Source organism: Chrysemys picta, chromosome 7, assembly GCF_011386835.1.
Source record: "Chrysemys picta bellii isolate R12L10 chromosome 7, ASM1138683v2, whole genome shotgun sequence".
Taxonomy (NCBI): domain Eukaryota; kingdom Metazoa; phylum Chordata; order Testudines; family Emydidae; genus Chrysemys; species Chrysemys picta.
Genome location: NC_088797.1, coordinates 27,536,656 through 27,550,243, shown reverse-complemented (window position 1 = coordinate 27,550,243; position 13,588 = coordinate 27,536,656). Strand labels below are relative to the sequence as shown.

At 40.4% G+C, this 13,588-nt stretch overlaps 1 protein-coding gene across 1 annotated transcript in view; it reads right to left on the bottom strand.

The window, feature by feature from the left end:
* The window catches only part of ACTR8 (actin related protein 8), an 18,263-nt gene extending 4,675 nt beyond the window's left edge, over positions 1–13,588 (bottom strand). Inside the window, exons 1-10 of the mRNA XM_005293210.4 lie at positions 13,337–13,588; positions 12,009–12,179; positions 10,391–10,501; positions 10,051–10,155; positions 8,821–8,994; positions 7,976–8,069; positions 4,168–4,300; positions 3,640–3,793; positions 2,406–2,501; positions 815–955 (exon numbers count right to left, since the gene is read on the bottom strand). Of these exons, the coding sequence (XP_005293267.1) occupies positions 815–955; positions 2,406–2,501; positions 3,640–3,793; positions 4,168–4,300; positions 7,976–8,069; positions 8,821–8,994; positions 10,051–10,155; positions 10,391–10,501; positions 12,009–12,179; positions 13,337–13,459 (1,302 nt within the window). The 5' untranslated portion in view covers positions 13,460–13,588. The remainder of the gene's footprint in view (positions 1–814; positions 956–2,405; positions 2,502–3,639; positions 3,794–4,167; positions 4,301–7,975; positions 8,070–8,820; positions 8,995–10,050; positions 10,156–10,390; positions 10,502–12,008; positions 12,180–13,336) is intronic.

Genomic DNA, 13,588 nt, shown 5'->3' with positions numbered 1-13,588 from the left:
TCTGTTACTTTTTACAGATTCAGACTAATACGGCTACCCCTCTGATAAGTGTAGACAAGTCATTATTCCCATTATATTTTCTAAACCCATATAGTTTTAATAGTACAAAACCTCTGTAGATTTGCCTTAAATTGATACAAAATCCTATACATTTGCTTGTTACAAATCAGTTAATTTTTTACCCCATATAAGTTTTACAGTAGTTAAAGGATTTGTGCACATTTTTAATTATTCCCATTACTTAATATTTATGAAGTGCTCCAAGTGCTGTATAATAATTTAAATTATTCATAATTCACTGTAAACAGGTTTTTTAATAAGTCTTTGTGAAAAAGAAATGCAAATTGAGAGATTTCATTTACTACAAAAAGATGTGCTGAATGTCTCCATTACTCAGGCCAAGAGTGACATTTAGCATATAATTACAAAACTAACCTTCTATAATTATTAAAAAGCATGCTAAAGATGCTGCCTTTCAGATGAGATGTAAAGACAGAGATCCTGAGTAGGTGTAGTTGGTAAAAACTCCATGGCAATTTCTGCAAAACTGCGTTAGCTTCAGTGTTCTGGCCAAATTCTAAGGTGGGCAATTACATTTTGGCCTACATAAGCTGCCTCCGTTGTCTCTACTGGACAAGTTATTCTTCACTTCCCTGCCTAAAACCTGTTCTGTAATGCTTTGGCCACAGAACAGCTGACATCTCTCAACTTAGAGATGGCTTCTTTTCAATGGTGGGAGAAACACACACAGGTAATAATTATATTAACTCCTGGGTAAATGGTAGTTTTCTGTAAAAACTAAACATTAACACACCTGCTCTTGTTTACTTTGGGTAGCTAATAGATAATGTTCATCATGAGGATCCTCTGGGTCACCTTGTGACCTGTGTTGCAAAGATGTCATTTTCTGCCCAACAATTCCAAAAGTTGCTGGATAAAACAGAGCCATCGGAGCCTGGGTAGTGAAAGATGAAAAAGTTTAATACAATGTTCTGTTTAAACAAATATTTTTCAAGTTCAATGTCTGTCCATTAAACAAATATTCTTTTTAAAATATAGCCTAATATTTTTTAATGGATTTACAACTGCAAAGTGTCTCATGCCTCAGAATCAACAGATTACTACTTTGTTTCAAATAGTCTTTTAACAGGGAGAAGTATCTGAGTCCTCTTTAAACTGAGTTGTAAACCATTACAAAAACACAAACACACGTACGCACGCATATTATATATATTTTAAATGTGGTATCAGACTATCAACTAGTATTCATCAGCATTGCAAGTGTATTACAAAAGTCACAGTAGTGAGAGAGGAAAAAAAACGGATATATCAGCATTTATCCAGTATAGGATGTAGGTCCATAGATAGGAGGACATGTCAGATAATGAGGTGGTCACCAGTGATGCATTAGAGATGCTCCTATCTATAGTAAATTGATTTTAACAGCTTTTAACGAAGTGCCCATAAGTACTGTTAAAGCATACAACCTTTGTAGGGTACATCCAGTAAAATGTGACACAGTAAGAAGCAGCTTAGTAAGGCATTCTATGGCGTACTGGGCAATGGGGCGTGTGCTGTGGGAGGGTAGTGACAGATATGCAAACTCAGTACATTATTGCCAGAAGCTGGGAATGGGAGACAGGGGATGGATCACGTGAGGATTATCTGTTCCGTTCATTCCCTAGGAAGCACCTGGCATTGGCCACTGTCAGAAGACAGGATGCTGGGCTACATGGACCATTGGTTTGACCCAGTATGGCCATTCTTAAAGTTGTGGCAAGGCACCTCTTTTCTTTTGCCAGACTTAGAGTTTCCCCCTGTTGTGATGGCAGGCCTGGGGTAATCAGCCCCACTCAGCCAGGGTTTGCCTTCCCCCTTCCGTGCTCCCTTGGTCGTATTTTCAGGGCAGGCCTGAGGGTCAGCCTAAGGGGTGATTCTCCACCAAACAAGAGGAAACAGTCTCCTGAACAAAAACCCTAGGGGGGGTACCTTTCGCTGCCCCCCTCGCTGGGACAAGGTGTCGTCCAGTTGGTTGCCCTGGGGTGCCAGTCTTTCCTCTAGCAGGCACTCAGGTTTGGCTGTTTCCCCTATGGGAAGAAGCACAGCCTCTCATCCTGGAACAGCCTATTCCCCTGCTGCCATTAGCCTGGTAGCAGCGTGCGTGTGTGTGTCTCTCTCTCTCCTCCTTTGCTCTCCCCAGAAAAAGGGTTTTTAAAGGCCTCAGACAACCCTTAATTGGATTCAGGTGTCCCTAATTGACCTGAGGTAACCCCTTCTCCGCTTACAGGAAAAAGGGCCTTTAACATTCTAGGGCTAATATATCCACCTTTAAGTACCCTCTTGCACCTGTCCGGCCTGACTTTGTCACAAGGTTTTATTATTGTGCACACACATTTTGAATTTACCTGTAGTTTTTCATCCCCTAATCGGAACTGGTATAATAAGGCTGGAGAGTCTGGATGACGAATCTGAAACTCATGGTCTTGCAGTCCAGAAATATCCTATTTTTAATGGAATATGGCAACAAAGGTAATCAATTCTGTACAGTCTAAGATTACTCTCTCAAAGCTTTTTACTTGTATTCATCAAGACAAAAAAAAATAATGAAACTCCCTTATGAATCTGAATTTTGTTTGTATTTCCTGTTTTCCAAAGCCTTTGTCCTGCAACAGGATCTGCTAATGCAGCCTTTTCTGCATGCAGATTCCCACTGAAGTCAACATGGCTGTGCTTGGGTAGTGGAATCCCATGTTAGCGGAACCTGTTGTAGGACTGGGGCCTAACATGGGAACTACGTGACTCAACAACCCAGAGGATTAACTGAACCACATGGAAGGAGCTCAGCAAGAAGCTTGCTGTGGGGAGCCCTCAATAGTGATGCAAAAATTATATTAATAAAATTATTTTAACTTATTTTTAATTAGGACATTACAAACTTGTTTGCACCTTTACTGAAAATTAAGCCATAGCTACAAGTATGTTATAGCCAGAATGTTTGGAAACATAACAGTGAATATGTTTAGTTAGAGATGTTATAAAATATTAAAGCTAATCAAAGAAATTCCTAAAGGTTTGTGCTTCCATCTCTCAAAGACAAGCAATATCAAGAAGACAAACCATGTCAGACATGCATGTTTTAAGTACAGGCCAAAGTGTAAAAAAAGAATGGAATGTGTGTTATCAGAGCCGTAAATCTAAGTTGTAAAGTGTCTACATCAACCCCTCCATCTTTTCAAAGGAAAAATCTCTGATTGTGTTTTTGAACTCCACGAAAAACATGTGGAGTTGGAAGTGTTTTAAACTTTTATTGATTTCTTAAATGTAGAAATGGCAAACACCTTTTGAGATGTATATGTGCAAATATTTTGTATCTAAATGCAAGCGTTCATGTAATAACTGCCTGGTATCATGGTTATAGGACAGTGAAAGGTTTTATGCACAAATATAACAAGGTCATTTGATGCTACAACTGGATACTAACATTAGAAACCTTTCAAGTATACTTTATATTAACGGGGAATTAATTAATTACTAATAATGCACAAGCAAATCCTCACCCAACTCAGGAAGACAAGATAATCATTGTTCCAAAAACTGTCATGTAGAATCAACAACTTAAGCTTAAGACTTTTTCCCCACCTGGTCTAAATGACAAAATGTCTCTTTTAAGTGCTGAAGGAGAAGGCAGTCCATTTTATTAGCTAACTGACAATCCCTGTAAGGAAACCCAGCTCGCTGCATAAGCCAGTAAAAACACCTTGATACATCAGATCCACCATATGCAAGGCACAACCTTAAAAAAAGAGAAAGAAATAGATGAACGTTAATTCATTCACTTTGCCCAGAGCTAACATTATGTATCAGCCTAAAAACAAACATGGACAATATTGTTCACATAGTTTACATAGCACATAGGGCCAGCTCCCGCTCTCTTTACAGAAGCAAAAACTCTCTAATACGGATCATATAGTAGAATGGGATGCTCCTGTTGTGAAAGTCCTAAGTATTAAACCAAAAAACAATTAACTACATGAATAAGGTGTTGCCCTTATACATATCTACTAATAAATATTTTTTACTTTAAAAACAAGTAATGTAAGATAAAACATCTCCAGCCCACCCTCTTTAGTGGTTTTGTAGTAATTTTGCTCATAAAGAAAAAATTACCGGGTGTTACGGTGTGAAACTCCATCCTCTACACAGCAAACACTTGTCTTCTGATCCCCTACATCTACTATACACGCACTACCTAAGCCACTTCCAAAAGTAGCACAGACAGACTCCTGATGGATCACTATACCTAAAAATATGAGAGGAAGATTAAGTCTGGTTTTAAACCAAGCTCCAGACATTTAAAGTAAACACTTAGTCTTTGTGTAGTAGATTTTTAAAATATATAACACTGAGGTCCTAATCCTGTACTGAAAGTTTAAATTGTGCAAAATAGCCACATTTGCCAGGAAAAATTTTCACCTTCCCACTGGTGAAGAGATCTTTTAAGCCTTTAGGAAAGATAAATTAAGGGCGAAGTGGACGTCTACATTGAAAGTTTCCTTGCTTTTATGGGTTTCGGAAAGAATCTGGACCTAACATCAACCTTAATTGTGTAGCGGGTATTAAAGGGCTTCAATTACCAGTAGCAGGCTGTGATACTTTGAGGTTTAACCCAGACCAGTAGGGGGTCATGTCACCAACTGTCCTGCAACTCTGAGTGCCTTAAGTGCTAAGCTGCGTGGTTCACAGCCCTGAGACCAACAGCCAGCCTACAAGCATGCAGGTCACACCTTGGCTTCCACCGCCCAGTTACTTTTTGCAGGGTGAGCCCAACATTCCCCCAGCCCCAAATTTCCCCAAAACTGTCTGTCCTGTGGTGTCCACCTCTCCTGGAATAGTCACAGAAGTTAAGTTTTCTGCTCCTTTAAAAAGAAAGTAAACAGCAGCTCATCACTTTAACTGGGGTTCGAGAAACTTATTTCAATCAAAGCACTGCACTGGTTTATAGTAAAACATTTGCTAACAAAAAGTCATAGGTTTAAGTGAAATCAAATAGGAATAAGGATAGAAATGATTACAAATAAACAAAAGTAAAAATGCTTCTAAAACAAACAATTTCAGCAAGTTACAATCTTTGCCTAAGCAGTTTTCTCACCTATACTCAGATCCCAGAGACTTCAGCCCTCTTACCTGAAAGACCAAAGTTCTGTGATTTCACGAACTCTGGCCCTTTCACTCCCTCAAGTGATGGATGCTAAAATGGCTCTCTGCCCTTGCTTATATTTTCCAAAATTCAATAACCTTGTGATAGTTAAAAGGCTATCTAACCCACTTGCTAATTTGATGGCTATGTTTATCTTGTTTGTAAATGTACCTTCCTTGTCCCTTCCTGACGATCAGGCTGGTCAGACATACAAATACGCATTCCTTTGTTTAAGGCTGGCTAGGTTTATACATTGCTTGCCAAACACATTTTAAGAACATAAAATTCTAGTATGTATTTATAAGTCTTATAATCAGCATGTTATCAGTTTGCACACACCTCACATGACACCTTTTAGACAGATTATGACAACGGCGAGTTGGTGTATACTGAGTATGTCAGGTCTGACAAGAGTTGCTGACACAGAGTAGTGAGCCACCAATGGGCCCCCATGTCACACAGAGAAGGCATTTTTCTCACATTTTTGGTTTTAATCCAGTCATTTCCTTTTTAAGTTTTGAGTAAGTTCTTTAAATGGATAAACAAGGTTTGATACCATGCTTCTGTGCATCCCCTTCAACCCACTTTCAACCCTCACAAACATTTTCTTCATGTTTGCACCCCCGCCATACACTTTCACTTGAAGAGTACTAAACAAAGACTCCCTTCAAATCCCCTTCTTCTGAACTCTGAAGGAAGAGAATTCCTCATTTTAGGCAAGTAGTTTGTAGAACAATATACAAGGACTAAATTTAAATGTAGGTCTTTTAAATAGAAGACACGGAGTTTAGTAGTTACATTCAGTAATTAGTTCAGCTCAACACTGAGTTAATGTTTAGGAAATGGCACCCTCAAGTGGAGATGTTGATAATATTTTAACTTCTATAACTTTCCAGTGTTTCATACTCATGCACCCTCACGTACACTGTTTAATCCGTCAGACTTAGCCAAAGAAAAACTAAAAATGGAGGCTTTAATTTTTTTAAAACTTTGTCATCAAACAGGCTTAGAGGAACAGGAGTAAAGTTTGGAAGAATTGAAGAAACGTGTGTCAGCCTCTTGTATGTTGCTACTTTTTCCTGTATGCACAACAATGTAGACATAAGCCTTTAAAGTCAAAGAACGAACATTTTTTCTTTCCACATACCATTAAACATGTAGTATTCTCCTCATTAGGGTATGCAACCCTAAGAGTAAGACCTTCCAACCAAAAGCTACAGGTCTGAGTTAGGAAACACCTGTAAAGTGCCAAAGGGACCTAACTGGCTATTTCATCTTAAAAAGAAGCAGCAAATCAATTTCATTCATATACATGTATTTCTTTTGCTGGTTGTTTTCCTCCCACCTACATAAACCTTTCAGATAGAACGTCCCTTCCTTTTATCTTATGAATTTTCTTTATCAGATACAGAAAAGGCTAAGCAAGTTCATACTGCTGGTGTCCAGCAAGGAAGAGGAAACTATTTGTTGCTGGGAGAATGCTCAGGAATAATAAACAATAAAGGATATTAAACATAAAAAGCACACAAGGATATATATATATATATGCTTATGCAGTGGCTCTTAAACTTTAGTATTAGCGACCCCTTTCACACAGCAAACCTATGAGTGTGACACCCCCCCCTTATAAATTAAAACCACGTTTTTTTATATTTAACACTATTATAAATGCTGGAGGTGAAGCACGGTTTGGAGGTGGAGGCTGACAGCTCGCAACCCTCCATGTAATAACCTTGCAAGCCCCTGAGGTGTCATGACCCCCCCATTTGAGAACCCCTGCTCTAATGGCTTGCAACTAACCACATTTTATCATCATTTAGTATGTTAACTATTGTATAACTTATTTGTTGCCAATTTCTAAGCCTCTCTGTTGATCTTTCAAATCTATTTAAGAGTTTTAAGTGACTAATACAGAAGTGGACTTTCTGGCTCCTGCAAGGACTGTTTGATAAGTTTAAACTTAAGCACTCTGTTCATACAGCAATTTACACTGCCAGTGCTATGGTGACTCTAATAAACAAAATATAATGTGACACAAAAAGTGAGTCTTGGACTTTCAAAAAAAACAAAAACAAAACAAAAAAACCCCACCACATTATATAGAAAGTTTGTTAGCTTTATGAACTGAAAGGGAATTAAATGTCCCTATTTCCTATAAAAAGAAAGGACTTTCAAACTAGGGGAAAAAATATTGAAGAGCAAACAATTCAACCGTTCAAAAATCAATGTACTTTACTTTATAAATATTTTTTTTAAATCATCTCCTGCTTAGAGTGTAAATATTTAGGTCATCCAGATACTACTTTTGTACAATCCAGCAGTGAAAAGGAGAATAACAGCACCTTGCATTTATATAGACCCTTTATTTGAAACCCTGAAGGATCTCAACATTCTTTGCACTGACATTTCACCAATCACTAAAATGCAACAGCAATAAGACGGCACTGAGGCTTCAGACATCAGTCTGTTCCCATGCAAGGTATCCCAATTCAAGAGCTGCTTTATGATTTACTTTGTGTAGGTTGGTGGGGAGGAAGCCTCACCTGAAGTGATCAGTTTGGTCTTTTAACAAGTAAACGAAGAGCATGAGTAACTTGCCGTAATGCTGGCTCACTACTTAGCCCTGTCACGAGAGACAAGAGTTGCAATAGTGACTGGCAAGAGGCCAGGGGTACCAGTCTCAGAATAGAAAGTGGGTCTGGCTCAGAAATCAGATGCCTTTAAAAAAATCCTTAAGCTATACAAATTAATATGAAATGCGCACTTATTCACTTTTACCTGAAAAGCCCATCTTCATTAGGATCATATGTACGAGTTCTTTCACATGTTGTTTATTATAGATGTCTGGTATTAGTAAAATGCATCTGTAATACTGAAGAAAAAAGCAAATTAAGGGCAGCCTTCAAATCAATGTAGAGTTCAAAATAATTCCTTCATATATGCTAGAATGCTAGATGCCCCATGGTACGCTACTGAAAAAATACAGATGTAAAGGCACTGAGAAGAAGCAGAACAATTGGAGAAAGAGTGGTGATGTAAAAAAACATTTATTTTCATCATTTAAAAATTCAGTTCAATGTGGTATCAAATGTCTGTATTTATAGGAGCTTAAGAAATGTTTAAAAACATTTCATGCAATAACATGGCAGACACAAGAAAAGCCACCTGCTCAATAAGAACAATTAAGCAGGTTTAGCCTGGATGTGCTGTTGGTGGCCTGCGATGTGCAGGTCAGAGTAGATAATCTGGTGGTTCCTTCTGGCCTTAGATTCTGTGATTCTAGACCTCAGTCCCTTAACAACTCTAATCAACCTATGAACACAGAACAATGAAGTGAAATATTTTATTAATTTGAATTTTCAAAGACAATCCAACTTACTTTTAAAGTTTCAGTACCAAATGCTGCCGTCAGATAAGTGCACAGAACTCCAAGTAAAGTCTATGGGAGCTATGCACGCTGGGGGACAGAATTTACCAAAAGGTTGAGAGACAACACTGTCAGCGGCAAGAGTAAGATATCTTAGGTGTCTCTTTAGTTGACACCCTCTGGAACCCTCCGGACAATGCAAGAGATGGAGTTAAAATAACTTACTCAGCAGAACAGAAAGTGACCACAAGCTCACCTTTAAGTCTTTCAGTGGTATTTCCAAATATTTTTGTATTACGTGCGACCAGATAACTTCAAGATCTGCTAGTACTGCAGTAAGGGAGCCGCCAGGCCCTGGGTGAAGGTTTAACTGTCCTCTTCGGATAGGCCAATGAATATTATAACAATCTAAAGGATTAACATATAGCGCCTGAAGAGAAAAGAGAAAGAAAGGTTAATAATTAATGATAACAATCTGTTCTGTTCGGTAGCTGAGTCAACAGATTGTACGCACACAGTGCACAACGTGGCCCTGATCCAGGATCAGGGCCCCTACACATTACTGCAATACTTTTAAAAAGTAACCTCTTCTCAAATGGAAAGAGCTTTCCAACTACAGCAATGGGAACATGATTGGACAATCCAATACAGAATAGGAAAAAAATGGGTAAATAGTTCAAGATCTGAAACTAAAAATCATCTGAATACGCATAACAATAGAAATAATCCCATGGAGTGGTTGGTAACATATTTCAAGTATTAAACCAGATTAGAGAGAAAAACAGTGCTTAATAAAACACTCTGAAGTACTGAAATAATCAATGAACAAATTATGTGGCATATGATGCCTTGTGCTGATCTGGTCCCTGATTTCTTGCCTTTTCTGTACACTATACACAATGGGACAGTTTAATTTAGTCGATGAAGAAATGCTAATTTACACACTAGCTGAGGATCTGACCTATTGCTTTTATTAACAACTAACTAAAAAGTTTCTTGCGTTAATCATTGATGTTTTATTTGTACGAGGAAAAAACAACATAGGAAAAGGATTCTTAAAAGAACTACAGTTTACTCTAATTTTTTTCCAGGTTAGGGAATTTTCATGTCATGCTAAATGACACTAAATGGTTATGTAGCCTCTTTGGGAGGATTCTCCCCTTCCCCCAGCTAGAGACTTCATCATTATCTACTGTTTGAATATTTAGGGTAACTTGCCTTTTGATACATATTACACCTCTACCTCGATATAATGCTGTCCTCGGGAGCCAAAAAGTCTTACCGCGTTATAGGTGAAACTGCGTTATATTGAACTTGCTTTGATCCACCGGAGTGCGCAGCCCCGCCCTCCCGGAGTGCTGCTTTACCGTGTTATATTCTAATTCATGTTATATCGGGGTAGAGGTGTATATCAAATTGTGAATTTAAATATTTGCATTAAAGGACGCTATCAGCACCTTGTTTCAAGGGAAAAGTGAATTCCTACCTCTTCTCCTACCAGATACTCAGGATGATGGGACGTATTTGTCCATTTGTTCCCAGAGCTGTGATCTAGAATAGCCGGTCGCATCTGTCTGTTGTATGATCGGGCCTGTAATGTAAATTAAGTCATGCATTATTAGGAAATATTTGGCCAATCATCTTTTATGCACAAGTGGAAAAATATATTGAAGGGTCATTTTGAGAATGCACTTTCCTCTTCTGTATGGCCAAGGCACATATGTTGCTTACTGTTGCATGAACTGCTCTCCTTTTACCCTTTAGAAGATATCAAATTGAACTACTGTTTAACAGAACAATTTAACAAACAATTATGAATGAGTTACCTGATCAGGTGACACTGGTATACGCCTTGCACCATTTGACATCTTTTTGGACCATATTGCTTGATCCACCATTTTAAGGCCATTTTGTCTTTGCTCAGTACTTTCAGGTTTCTAAAAAAAAAAAAAAAAAAAACCAATCACATACAGCATAAAAAGCTCTCTTCCAAAATACACCTCAACCCCGATATAACATGGTTGTGGGGAGCCAAAAATCCCTACCGCGTTATAGGTGAAACGCCATTATATTGGGGTAGGGGCGGCAGGGCTCCAGCGGTGATTTAAAGGGCCCGGGGCTCCCCGCAGCAGCCAGAGCCCCAGACCCTTTAAAGTGCCACCCAAGCCCCGCTGCCGCAGCCCTGGAGTAGGGGCGGCAGGGCTCCAGCGGTGATTTAAAGGGTCCGGGGTTCCCCGCAGCAGCCGGAGCCCTGGACCCTTTAAAGCGCCGCTGGAGCCCTGCTGCTACCGCGCAATATGCGAACCTGTGTTATATCGGGCCGCGTTATAGCGGGGTAGAGGTGTACAGATAAAGTATACAACTCTGTATAATGAATACTGAAGCTGACAGTCAGTAAAATATGTGAGATCCCTATAGCGATTAAATGACGAGATGATGAGAAAGCAAGTATGGTGAATGTACAATGACTTTTGGAAAACACTCATTTGTTTCACAAGCCCAAACACACAACTGAAGTCAAATTAGAGTCTTTCCATTAACTCTAGTGAAGACGCGATAAATCGAACACCGAGCGCTCTCCCGTCGACTCCGGTACTCCACCGGCACGAGAAGCATAGGCAGAGTCGACGGGGGAGTGTCAGTAGTTGACCTACTGCAGTGAAGACAGCGCGGTAAGTACATTCACTTCAGCTACGCTATTTTCATAGCTGAAGTTGCGTAACTTAGACCGACTTAGCTCGCTCCTCCTCCCGTGTAGACCAGGCCTAAGTAATGCCTAAAGAAAATAAAATGTAAAAATACTGAAGATGCTAATTTGGTGAATTAATTTACATGAAAGACTCAAATTATAAATATCAACTGTGTACATTTAAATTATTTAAACTAAATTTGCTCAATCATATTCTTAAAAGAGATTATACTGCGTAATGTATTAAATAAATTACAAACTTCATTTTGAATATGCTGCAAATGAAATCATCAGATTTTAACTTTATTCCACTCCAACCACCATTCCCAAAACATGAATGTAATGTGTGATGGAAGCAAATAGGAAGATCCGTTAAAGAGCTTGTAATGTGTGCATATGATTCTTTCATTTAATGCGTTCAGAACAAGTAGAGGTGCTCAAACTGCATAAGTTGTGCAATTCTGTTAACTTCAGTAGAGTGGCACCTACTTATACCAACAGTAACCTTGACCACCAGTAATAACAATTTCACCTAACTGCCTATTAATATATTTTCTTTGTTGTTTAGTCACAATTTTTACTGAGCGGTCTTTTCTTTCATTCTTTTGATATTAGTTTTAAACAATCATGGTGTTTCTTCGGAAAAGTATGTTTGAATTTAACAACAGGGAAAATACGAAACCCACAATACATAACCAATAGTCAATTTTAGCTGGCCTTGAATTGTTACAATTTCTGAACAACATGGCACTTACATTGAGTCCATCTCTTAGGAGCCAACTATCTTTGTATACAGGCTGTCCTTGATGTTTCTGTCTTCTTGCAATGATATGGGGAGTACTAACAGGAAGCGTGTCAGTGGCTCTCCCAATTCTCAGAGTTGTTGATCCAGGATGTATCACAACAATGAAGTTGCTTTGTATTTGCTGGAAACATTGAAATACACAGTAGTATACTACATGCATGTCCATAAGTGTAGTCCACTCTGCCTATAATTGCCTAATATCTTCCTGAGTTTACAGTCACTTCTCCCTGAACTGCCACCTTCTACAAATGAACCCCCTCCCTGTTGTTATAAATGTACATTATAAAGTAGTGCCTTTTATCCCAAAGGATTTCAAAGTGCTTAATCTATATACATACAAAACCACTGAAATGCAAGTCTTGGGTGGAAAAAGGCAGCCAGCTGGGATACTCACAAAATGCTTCACACTAGTGTACAAAAGGAAAATTTTGTCTCAGGATGCCAAAGTGTGTGTAATGCAGGCAGATGCTAAACATTTAATATCTCAAAATGACTCTACAACTGATGCTTGTAACTTATATTTGCTCCGGATTTAACATGGATAAGATCAACAATGCCAATTACACAGTTCTGAGGACTAAGAGGGACCGGACACGGCTGCTACTCTGAAAACAGTTCTGAGGATGTCCCCAGCACATGTTTTGAAGTACCCCGGGTACCATAGAAAAAGAGATGCTTGCTCTATTCCCACATGGCAGGAAAGCCTTTGAGAAGGGAAAAATAATCAGCTAGCACAGATCAAAGTTCTTCCAAACTAGACAAGATTAAAAAGAAGAACTTTACAATAAGATGATTTAGCTGCCTTTGAGACTCCTCTGTCCTGGCCAGAGAGGGCAACAAGGAATCTCTTTGGATTCCTAGGGCAGCCCCTTTCCCTTCCGTCTCCGGGGTCTTCCCTGCGGAGAATGCGGGTGCAGCTGCCAAGGGGAAGGGGGCACAGCTAGCACAAGGTGCAGCGGGAAAGGGGCAATGCGAGGAGAAAGAAGAGCGCTGCTCGTGCAGAAAGTGGGGGGCGCGCTGGGGGCAGCAAGGGGAGAGCAGCGAGACGCGGCGAGGAGAAAGGAACAGCCGGCAGGGGAGAAAGACCTGATCAGACAGCGGAGGGACGTGCAGTGTTGTGGAGCGGAAGGGATGAGCTACATGAGAGGAGAGGGGGTTGGGGGAGGAGGAAACCGGCGCCCCGAGGGGGCTGGGGGAGGAGGAGGGGAGCCGCGCCCCGAGGGTAGCGGGCTGGGGAGCTGCAGCAGGGCGATGTCTAACCTGCCCGGCGGGGCTCACCTCCTGCAGGGACTCGGGCACGGCGGCGGGGACGATAGGCCGCTTGGCTCCGCGCTGCTCCCGCTCCTTGTCTCGCTCCTTGTCCTTCCCGTTCTCCGCTTCGCCTTTCTCTGCCTGGGTCATGGCCGCCTGCGCGGGTCCCCGTCACCTCCCCGCCGGCCAAGCGACACCGAATGCGGAGGCCCGCGCGGGCCCTGCCTGCACACAGGCCGACCGGCAGCGCGCCCGGCGTGTGCGCGCGCCCGCTCGGGG